This window comes from Astyanax mexicanus, chromosome 1, assembly GCF_023375975.1.
Source record: "Astyanax mexicanus isolate ESR-SI-001 chromosome 1, AstMex3_surface, whole genome shotgun sequence".
In the NCBI taxonomy this organism is placed as follows: domain Eukaryota; kingdom Metazoa; phylum Chordata; class Actinopteri; order Characiformes; family Acestrorhamphidae; genus Astyanax; species Astyanax mexicanus.
The window spans coordinates 103544838-103557115 of NC_064408.1; the positions used below are offsets into that span (position 1 = coordinate 103544838).

Consider the following 12278-nt stretch of genomic DNA (forward strand, 5'->3'; position numbering starts at 1 on the left):
ACTGCAGAGCACACACTACACTTCGTCGCTGTCCAATGAAAAACTCTTATCTCCAAAACAGCAACTTTACAGGAGAGAGAAAAAACCTTGTAAACTTTCGCTGGAAGTCAAAGTAAAAATAGTTTATTTCAGGTAATTTTGAAGATTTTCAATTGGTTCATTCATATTTTGGCAAAATATAAGGTAGAGTTTGTCTGTTCAAATTATGTAGTAAAGTAAAAATCGACAAAAACAGAGATAAGTGTTTTTCATTGGAGAATGACGATATACACATATTTAAACATGTGTCAAAGCATTAATATCATTCATTATGTTCCAATATAGAAGTCCTTTTATATAATGTAGTAATTATATCATGAACTTTTTCCAAACTAACGTACATACAATATCAAATCAACATTATGTATTTGCATTATGTTATTGTTTTGAATGAATTTGAATGAAAAACAAAGAAGAGCCATCAAGGTTCAGACTGTGGTTCAGTCATCATTAAAAACATAAGCTAACAAGCAATGACGACCTACAGCCCACCAAAGAACTGTGCAGAATACATATTTAAACTTAGTAAAAATTGATATTAGAGAAAGCCATAATTATAAAAAAAATACAAGTTAATTTCTCAATTTACCTGAGCTACAACATCTGAGATGGAGGCTGAACCCACCAGCAGGCTGTATTTGTGCTTCAGAAGGATGCCAGAGTGAATCCATGCCTTTGTAAGATGTGTTTAAACAAAACAGTTAACCAGAAGGCAATTGTCTTTATTTTGAAGAAATATGATTTATTCTATTAGACTTTATTTATAAAGCAATCAACCAAATATTTAGTTGAGAAGTTTGGAGATGGTTACCGTTTTGACATAATGACATAATAAAAAAAATAATAATTAAATAAATATAACAACATTTGACATATTTAATATTCACATAATGCAAGTGTTTTAGAACTAAAAGCAGACGGTTTTACGTTAATTATTAACCTCATTCATGTAAATTGAGCATCAAATTGATATAGTCCACACAAAGTGATTCACAGTCCAAAGTGTGATTTAAAGTAAAAGAGCTGAAGAAAAAGCTGTAAACAAATACATTTCTATAAATCTAGTATAGCACTGGACTACAGCAAATGCTATGAAAGATAAATTAAGCATCACAGAAGAACTTGCTTTAAACAAGTCATTGCCTCACCCGGTGATCTGCAAATTTAATTACATAAACAAATTAATTGCAAAAGTAAATAATTAAAATAATATATAACACATATTATATAATATGTGCTAATAGAGGAAATTAACTAGAGGAGAAATTCATTGTACTGTGCAGCTCTGGTTGTCATCACTGTCTGAGTATACATACTTTAACACTATGAAGTACATTATGGTAAATTTATGTTGGTCTTCACAGACTCTGAAGCTCACACTCACCATGGAGTCCAGTAAAGGGAACAGAGCGAGGTACAGGAAGGCCCTTCGTGTCTTGCTGCCGACAGATTCGTCCACATGGTGGAGCTTGTTGATGACGTAATATCCCAGATCTGTGTAGGCTGATGCATAATGACACCATTTATAATACACTTTAAATCCAATTGTTTCACAGGGTTGTTTTTGTTTGTACAAATCTCAGATTTCATCATCATTTCTAAAAAATCTAAATGTGCCTTTCTTCAAATAGACTTTAATTTACAAAAATTCTGATTCACGCGATTCAAATGTATTATTCCCCTTAATAAATGTAGAAATTTGATCACTAGTTATTGCATACTGCATTAAAACCATCTACTTGTAAATAATGTCCAACACTAGCACATTGAATTACAGTTGTTTAAAAAATAGATAATTTAAAACAGCTAAAAAAATATGACAAAATGATTGCAAATAGAACCTTACTATCAAATAATATAGAGCTCTGGAAAAAAATAAGAGACCACTGAAGCAGTTTCTCTGATTTTGCTATTTATAGGTAGATGTTTGAATAAAATGAACATTGTTGTTTTATTCTATAAACTACGGACAACATTTCTAAGAAAATATATTATCATTATAAAAATTATCATAAAAATATTGTCCTTGAGAGCATGTATTTGCAGAAAATGAGATGCAGAGCTTTCAGACCTCAAATAAAGCCTCTTGATTTCATTCCAGAGGTTTTTAATTTGGTAAAATCAAAGAAACTCATCGTTTTGAAGTGGTCTCTTAATTTTTTCCAGAGCTGTATCTGTATATTATTTATCAATTTATAACATATTGTTGTTTTCTAAATACTTAACTTAAACATATAAAATACTTTACGCTGTGATCAAACTGGTCCTCAGGGACTCCCAGGCAGTCCACATTTTTGCTGCAACTCAACCTGTAGCACACAGCAGCAAAAATATGCACCATCCACATGTCCCTGAGGATCAATTTGAAACAATGTTCAAACCAGTTATACTGTACCAGTTATTATTAACAATATTTAGACATGCAATGATTTCAAACCTTTGGAATATTAAGTGTTTTCATTATTTATGTATTTATTTTTTTTAAGTTTCATTTATATAACATTTTTTAACATAGTTATTCATAAACTCAACACACACATACATACCTATGAGAATATGGAGGATCATTGCTATGGTTCCAGCCACAGCCATACAGAGCACAGCCTTATTTCTGTCCCTCCTGCTGTGAACGAGCACCAATCCCACGCTCTTAAAATCACTCATGGGTCCTGTGAAGAACTTCATTAGAGAGTAGGCCAGTCCATAGCTGGCCAGCATCTCCACACGGTCCTCCTTTACTGAGGCGATTCCTCTGTTCAGAGCCTGTGGGAGAAGTGAAAGAAAAGGACAGATTATGAATATGTTGTACTCCAATATACTGGGGAAGCAAAAATGTAACAGCAGAGTTTCTGAATCATGAAGATAAACTAGTGACAAAATAATTTAAGACTGAACTAACACTGTACATGAAGAAAACAGTTCATACATTCATATGGGCATCACTCCTGCTAGGAATGTTTAAGGGTTGATGAAGACCTAGACATTTTTGCTCCATTTCACCATTCACCATTTATAATTTAGTATTTTCTTTATTTTATTGCTGGCAGTTTAGTTAAAATGTGTGTGTGATTCATGTACAAAAACAGAAAAGGTGGAAATCAATTGCACATGACCATTTGCATTCCTGTTCCTGTACCTGTAAGACCCAAATATGGTAATGAGCTCCTGGATTGGGTGCCCTCTATTCACACTGCCATAAGAATACACTAAATATCCACATGTCTGTGTTTATAACTTATTTTTTTTAAATATATATAAACTTATTTCTATTTTTTTCCTATTTTCTCCTTTTCTCCTAAGCCAATTACCCAACCCACTCATTAGGACTCCTCCTATCCCTTGTAATACCCCAGAGACTTTGCCATTTTTTTTGAGCTGCTGCTGATCCAGCATTGCCGAGTAGCATCAAAGCGCGCTCGGAGAAAAGCGCAGCGACTCGGTTCCGATACAGCAGCTCACAGATGCTAAAAAGTAGTTTGGTGTGTGTGTGTTCACTGTGGACCTCTCTCTACCTCGCTCTACCTCCAGCTTTATTATTTCGTGTGAGTCTGCGGTGTAAATCGCTCCCTTTGTTGTTGTATGCTGGTTATACCATTTAACTTTATTTGCAGTTATTGACAATGGCATTACAACTCTTTTGATGTGTTGATCATGAAAACTATAATAACAATAAAAAATAAATGAAAAATACCATTAAAAAAAGAAATAAAAATATGATTAATTGTACAGCCCTAGCAACTTCACCTGAACCAGCACACACCTCAACCAGTATCAGCACAATCCTGACTCAGTCACACTCTTGCCTCAGCTTTCTCTGTCAAACCCACACAGTTGTCTTTCAGAGGTGACCAGCTTCTATTAATACAGTCTCCTTTACACCCTGACATTATGTAAGACTAATCCCTTGCCCTCCCTTCCACACACACACGCACACACACACACACACACACACACACACACACACACACACACACACACACACACACACACACACCCACACACACACACACCCCCACACACACACACACACATACTCGATAGGGGAACTCGCTGTCCCAGAACAGGAATAGTAAGAGAGGATGACAGTGCACGTACATTTGGGAGGCCTACACACCACAATCCAAACTAACTCAATTACTCAGTAAAGAGTGAAGACGGGCACAGATTGACATACTGATATGTGGAAGATGTGCATTGATAATGGGAGTTGTGGGTCGATTCCAATGCCCATATTTTACCTGGATTAGCTAGGAAGAGGTGAAGATAACTGTAGAAGGTTATACATAAAGTAAAATGATAATGCAGTTGAACCCTGTGGAAATAAAATTGTGGTTTGAAATATCTGTCAAATCTTAAAGTATTTGTCCACACCTGATTATTATTGTTGTAGCGTAATAATATACCCATAAGTTGTATATAATATATACAGCACAAAATAGTTTTCAGTTTAAGGTTAGTTACTAAATAAGTATAACTTAAGTATATACTTTCTTATGTCTATTTATCTATGCCATCTATTTTATTCTTTATTTTAAATTTAAATTTTATTATATTGCTTACTAATTGCTTTTTAGGGTGGAACTGGACCATGAAATCCCAGTTTTGTTCCACCTCATGTTTGCATGTGATGCAAATGACAATAAAGTCTCCTGAAATCCTTAAACTTTCCCTGATGCAGGTATGAAGCGAAGCCACACGCCTTTACATTTGATGGCCAAATGAGTCATTATTTCATCAGACTGTAATTTGGTTACTGTGTAGAATAGAATGTCCAAATTCACTTGTAGCAAAGCAATTATTACTGGTGCTTTCAATGAACTGGGAGGAGTTTTGGTTGTTAAATTTGTCTTGTAGGTATAGATGCATTTACACTGATATAACATGTGACTCGAATGTGTCTTAGACCACCTCCTGAAGTGGTTTGAGTGATTGGATTTGTGTATCTGTTATGAATGTGTCTTAAGTGTGTATGCATTTTTATGTCTTGCATTTATATATCCAGATTAGGGGTGTTACAAATTGTATCGTACGTGATAATATCGCCAAAAAAAATTTATATCGTAAATTATATTATACCCTGAAATATCGTGCCATAACACCCACCCCTAATTATCACATCAGAGTACTACTTTTTGCCGTTTTTGGCAAAATAAGTAATCACACTGTTCTCATTTCCCATTATATATCTACTAGAGACAAATTGTATCTGTCCAGTAACATTTATTTTACTTTAATCCTGGATATATGGAGATATTTGGAGTGCATTATTAGTATCATGACATTCTGGATCATTGACTTCTGTTACAAATCTGATAAAATATATATTTTTGATATCTCAGTTAGCCATATAGTGCATGCAATAATAAAATTCAAAATTATTTTTCTAATTTAGTGTTTTGTCATTTTGCCAAAAGTAACGCTATCGTGAAAATACCATGAAATATTGTGATATTATTTTAGAGCCATATCGCCCACCCCTAATCTTGATAAAATCCTGATTCTCAAAATGCATAAAGTGATCAGGTGTAAACAGGGCTATAGAGAGCACAAAGAGGATAAACACAAAAGCCTTTCAGATTCAAATTCGACTTTAGACTATGCAAATGCATTATTTCTATTTTCGATATATTCTAATAAAAAACTAAATATTATGTGCCGTTTACCTTCAGCTCTAATCGTAACAATAAACTTCCAAACATGGAGCTACATCCACAACTCTACTGAGACTGTAGACTGATGCTACTGTTCTGTTGGTTGGGCTGAACTGGGATATTTAAATAGGGTGCCCAGGCAAATTCGAGTCACAATGAAATGTATTAAGGTATTTTTGAGGTATTAAATGTAAACACTGTGTATCCCAAAAAAACTGTAAAACTAGTATACAGTAGCAGTAATACAGTAGCTATAGATTTTAGATACTATAGTTGTTGTTTACATACTTAAATTGTGCAGTTATTTTTTGTAATGCATTGGTTCAGTACTCAATGCATTATAATGCAAGTTCCATTAATGCAGCATTGTATTGCTTGGCAGATTTTGGGGTGTTTTGGTACTGAAGATCAGCATGCAGATGAACTACAAGGGCAGCTGCTTTACATGTGCCTGTATCTATATAAACACTCACACATACTGTACTCAACGCAGTAAAACAAGAGAGACACAAGAAGACAGTGTGCATAAATGTCCATTAATAGATGTAGAATAGAATGTACCACAGACAAAAAGTTATTGCATCATGAAATACGAAGCTCTTATAATATAGCCCTGATCTGCGTATAATAAAAAACAACATCATTTTTATTTGCAAGGCAATAGTGAATAGAAGCCTGGAGGTCTTAGCCCTTGTGGTACTAATAGCCCTTAAAGGTAGTGTTAGCCTTTGGTAGCATTGGCTCTGGTTAGGGCTATGGCTTGTTCAAAACCAGAAAAGGAAAGGTCAAGCGATGCAAATTCCAAAGCTTTATAAAGACTGTAGCCAGACTACTCAAACATTGATACATCAATCAGAAGTCATCTTTCAGACAGACCTGCTTGCAGGATTGCTAGAATTTGTAATTAAAACATCTGTTTACCTGCAAAAGATGGCATAGTTTGCCAATTTCCCTGGTTTAAGGCTTTTTAGACTTTATGCTTCAAATCAGATCTGCGGAGATGACAGCCCACACTGTTATTTGCTACTGATCAGATTGAATTTGTATGTCTGGACATCACAAACATATCTGAACAAAGGGGAGTCACATTTGATTGGCTAGACGCATCTGTAAAAATCCACATGTGGCATTTCATGTGGTTTCTGGCTGTCCAGTCTGAACAGCCAATAAGACAAAATAAACCTGTTAATTGACAGGTTTATTGCATCAGATGCGCTTGAGCAAGAATGGCACAAACTGTACAGAAAGCTGGCCCTCTTATTGGCAGTCTGGCAGACAAATACATGCAATTACAAAAACGCAGACAAATAAAGTAAATAAATACAAAAGCTAAGAATACATACAGATTATGAATTATGTGGGATAATTGTGTATTACATCCCTTTATTTTTGTTTAATATTTTTCTAATAATAATTGAAATGACATAATTAATTTTCTTTTGTAATTTTTTAAGGGGCGCATTTTGCCTGATTTCTCTTGATTAAATATCAATAAATATGTGAATTTTATACCTTTTAATACCATATATTTTACTTCACTTGATAGGACCTTATTTATTATTATTATTATTTTTTTTTTTAAATCGCAATGCCGCGTGCGTGTTCCTTATGACTGACTAAATTGTTTGATCCAGCTGTTATATTAAAACCATTTTAATGTTTTTCGTTTCTATGTTTTGAAATTCGTTAGATTATATTTTTTTCAAAATTTTGGGTTCATTTTTGTTTGTTATTTTTCTAATAATAATAGAAATTACATAATTTATTTTCTTTTGTACATTTTTTAAGGGGCGAGTAACAAAAGTATGTGAATGTTTCTGGAAAAAAAGTGGGCGTGGCATTGTGATGGTTACCATCCATCGCGATGTTGGGTCATAAATGACACAACCCTAGACAGAACAAATGACTTTTTGTTAAATGACACATTGTGTGTATGGCGAAGTACAGCATGCAAAGTGCACACATGTAAGTGTATAATATTATATATTATTTTATAATACATAAATATGAAAGTACTGCATTTTGGAAATCAGATCGTATTCACAGTAACATATATTTAGCAGGGGTGCACTGCTGCACAGTCTGTGCTATAACACTCATAATTCAACTCATCAAAGTTCCAAATATATGCAGTAAATTGAGGTCCGAGGACCATAATTCCTTACCCTTGCCCAGGAGTGCTGGTGCAGTACTCTACTGTGCATACACAAATATGACCCTCATCAAAAGTCCCCCCAGAAAAAACATTTGAACATGCCTACTGTGCAAAAGTATGTTCAGATAGAAAATGGTTTAGAACAAAAAAAAATCTTCATCTGCTAAAGGTTCCACCAGCTAAAAACAATGAGGGACAGATTTCTGTACATTGCCATTCTTGCTCAAGCGCAACTGATGCTATAAACCTGTCAATTAACAAAGCTCCATCCATATGAGTTGGGAAGTTGGGGATGAGGTGCAGTGCGGTGTGGTGCGGTGGTGATAAGGCCACACCCTGGCCTCAATTACCCTCTTGGACAGTAGAGAAAATAGAGGAACATTACAGTCCTGCTGAAAAATCCAGCTCAAGACTGGTAGCAGAAGCTGGTATGCTCGATCCTAGTAGTTGTAAAACTCAGTCAGGTTGGTCATGTTTGTAAAGCAACTTAACCATGAAACTCATGCAAAAACATACCCTATACTAGTTAAAATCTAAGCTGGTCAACCAGTTTAACCAGCCTGACCAGCTTGAGCTGGACACAATGTTTCTTTTCAGCAGGCAGGAGTCTTAAAGGAACAGTAACCTAAACAGCCAGGTCATTAAAACATCATTATAACATTAAAGCAAGAATTCAATAGTTTTGAAGCTTCTAGGATTTAGAGACCTCTCTGGTGAGAATGTGTAACTGCACATATCAGGTGGAAGAGTCCTTTTAATTTGGTTTAATGTAAATTATATATAAAATTGCTGTGGGACATTCATAATGTAGAGAGAAATTACAGCCAACAAACCTTCCAGATTTCTTTGGACATTGGACATTATCTGGATAGTTGTGACAGAACACTGAGACCATTTATTAGAATCTCGGGAATACTACTAAATTTTATTTATAAAAAAAAATCTTAGGCACTGCTCCTTTAAATATTGCCTATTCATGGTGCATAATAGAGGTGTGCAATATTTTTGTAGTCATTTTTAAAGCAAAAAAATCCATATTGTGATAATGTTTGTATACTTTATTATATACTGTAAAGCTATAATTGCTTATGTTTGCACTAAATATTCTGCACTTTAGTTTGGTGTGTAGTTTGTCCTCATTATTTTAATGTTATATTATTTGAAATTTATTATGAAATAAAAAGTAGTATATACTGTACCAGTCAAAAGTCTGAAAAAACACCTTCTCATTCAATGTTTTCTACATAGTAAATTCATACTGAGGTCATCCAGACTATAAAGGAACACATAAGGAAACATATAGTACACTTAAATGTGTGTACATGGTGTTCTTTCCTGGTCCTGATGAGGGCCAGTTCCATTATAATGTTTTTGATGGTCTTTGCGACTGCATTTATAGATACTTTCAAAGTTCTTGAAAGTTCTTTTTTGGATTGACTGACCTTTTTGTTTACTGAATTGTGTAGTGCCATAAAATGGATTACATTACTTACATACAACTATTTACTGTATACCAACTCTACCTCTTCAGAACTTTACATCTGATGCTCTCAAACACATTAAGAGGCAAGAAATTCAAGTAATTAACTCTTGACAAGTTCAGCACAGCTGTTATCTGATAGCTGATCATTCCATGTGACTAACTCTGAGAAAATGCCAAGATGTGCAAACCTGTCATCTAAACAAGAGGTGTCTACTTTGAAAAATGAAATATAAAACATATACTGGTTTGTTTGACATTTTTCAGAGTTTGGATGACTTTAGTATTAATCTACAATGGATAAAAATTTAAAATAATAAAAACACAGATTTTATGGTGTGTACAAACTCGCTGATAAATAAATATTGCATACACTCATACATGCATTTTTCTTTTTTCCTTTTTTGTAAAATAAGAGAGTTTTTGGACACTCTTCACTAGTTTAAGTCTCTTACCTGTTCTCCAAAGTCGATGGCAATGTTGGTGACGGCTAGAGGAAGGAGGAATCTGATGAGAGGCCAGTAGGAGGTGAGGGATGTCAGCTTCACCATGATACCTGCAGGAGGAGAGCTCCTCTACTCACTTTCACATCAGGCTGGAGAAATAACAACAGCAGCAGCAGCAGCAGCTAGTTTTAGTTACCGGTAGTTGACTTTAGTTGACCTTTCTAACAACACTCAAACCCACCGCAGCCCCAGCAGCCAGTCAACACCTCCCTCTGCCACCTAAACCTCCCCTCCTCAGTACAGAGAGCTGCAGTTATCTAGTTAACTAGTTATCTAGTGTGAGAACTTCTCCTCCGCAGCTTCACAGTGGAAAACTCTTTCACAGCTCGAGCTCAGTCCAGAATGTTCCCCTCAGTTTCAGCTCACCGCGCCACACTGCCGATAACTTCACCTCTCAAACCATAGCCCTGCAGGAGCTCTCCTCCACAGCAGCAGCAGCAGCAGCTCCCACAACACTCAGCCTCACCGCTGACATTTCAGCCTTTTTACCACACACGTGGGGCGGCACAACACACAGGCCACGCCCACGTCACACAGACCACGCCCTCGCCCATCACGCCACGCCCAACCTCAGCACTTCCACGAGTGTTTGGAGAGCTCGAGAAGCTCCAATCAACAGAAGCGAGAGTGACACAGAAAAGGGAAATGCGTGAGATTTTTTTTACAGTGAAAACAAAACTATAATAAAGGTCATTTCACGTTTTAGTAGTTCAGTGGAAAGAAATAACTCCCTATGATTTGCCAAAACAGAGAAGTACGTGAGAACATTATTAACGTTTGGAGTAAAAAAAAAAAAAAAAAAAAATATATATATATATATATATATATATATATATATATATATATATATATATATATATATATGTACTTGAGTGAAGTAAATACATAGATACAGTAGCCTGTAAAAGTATCCATACCCCATACAACTTTTCACATTTTACTACCTTACAACCACAAACTTTTTTTTTCTTGGAAAGAAAATAATACATGATTTAGCTTATCTATAAATATTTTTTTTTACTTATCTATAACTTAATACTTAGTAGTGGCACCTTTCTGTGGAATGTCTGATATATAAAAAAATAATGTCTGATATATAAGAAAATCATATTTTGCTTTTTTTTTATTAATCTTTGCCGCCATCTGGTGGCCATTACTATGTAATGCCTTAATACACCTGTTCATCGAAGGTGTACACACAATAATTCAGTATGTCAAATTATGGTTTATGTAAAACCTAATTTTGACCTCCCATTATTCCAAATGCATAGTAATATATCTTTATACTTAATTGCATAGAAAAGCTTCTTTAAGAATTGAATGGGGTCATTTGATAACATTTTGTTTTGAATGGACATTTTTCCTTGGTTTGTCTGTGTGAAGCCTGTGTGTACTATTTATATTTTATATTGACCTTTTTATGTCAACAAAAACATTCCTAAACAGTAAAAAAACATTGTTTTAAATTAAATTTAGTTAGTAAAAATTAGTTGTTTCTTTGCTTCAATGCAGAAGGCGGGATCAAGCTCTACTGTTTTATTGGTTTATAAACTTGATTATTAGCTGATTCATGGTCTATTGATGCACAACAGCTCTCTAACATGATATTCATTGTAATGGACGCAGAGTCTGAAAGGGTTAATAAGAGAACGGTCTGCATGTCCAACATGTCACACTGTTTCACAGATCGGTAGTTGTGTTTCTGGTGTATATGGTGTTTGTTTAGAGCTGGTTAAATTATGTTTATTGAGGAGTAAAACTCGTTTCTTTTCTATTTTTAGTCTCTGCTGGAAGACCGAGATCAGCGGCTACCGTAAAACACGGTTTAGACGCGCCCATAAACTTTCCCACAGATTCATCTTTTCTCCAGCAAATATGTTATTTTGTACTGCTTATCTAAATATGGTAAATGTGTTGTTATTATTATTACTATTATTATGATCATTTTTATGAACCTGACTTTTGGTAAAATGTGACTGTTGAATACGACTAAAATGGAACAGTAATGGGTGAATTTATCTACATTAAAAGGCCCTGGCCCATATATGGGTAAGACAGACCACCTACAGGCACATCAATTGAGCATATAAATAAAATACACAAACTATGGATTCAAAAACCAGGGTTCATACACATTTTAACCAATACATTTGATGACTTTTCCATGCCTTCAAGGCAAATTTTCATGATCATAGGATTTTTAAAACATCAGTGCAGACATGGACAATAAAACCAAAAATCAACTAAAACTAAAACTATAATTAAATATAATTATAAAAAAATTAATATAATATTGTAGGCCAAAAATGAATCTTATAAAATGTTAACACACAATCTTTAAAATTGAAATGTGTGTCAGATCCAGAGAGCTCCATTGTGTAGGGCTAAATTACTGAATTAACTCTGAGCTGATGTATTTGTTAGTTCAAAATAGATTTTCTCATTTA

The 12278-nt window shown here is 34.6% G+C and overlaps 1 protein-coding gene across 1 annotated transcript in view; it reads right to left on the minus strand.

Annotated features, from left to right (window-relative positions):
• ankha (ANKH inorganic pyrophosphate transport regulator a) overlaps window positions 1-10294 on the minus strand; it is a 29985-nt gene extending 19691 nt beyond the window's left edge. Inside the window, exons 1-4 of the mRNA XM_049463298.1 lie at window positions 9781-10294; window positions 2586-2802; window positions 1424-1542; window positions 629-712 (exon numbers count right to left, since the gene is read on the minus strand). Coding sequence (XP_049319255.1) covers window positions 629-712; window positions 1424-1542; window positions 2586-2802; window positions 9781-9876 — 516 coding nt within the window. The 5' untranslated portion in view covers window positions 9877-10294. The remainder of the gene's footprint in view (window positions 1-628; window positions 713-1423; window positions 1543-2585; window positions 2803-9780) is intronic.
• Window positions 10295-12278: the final 1984 nt, after the last annotated feature.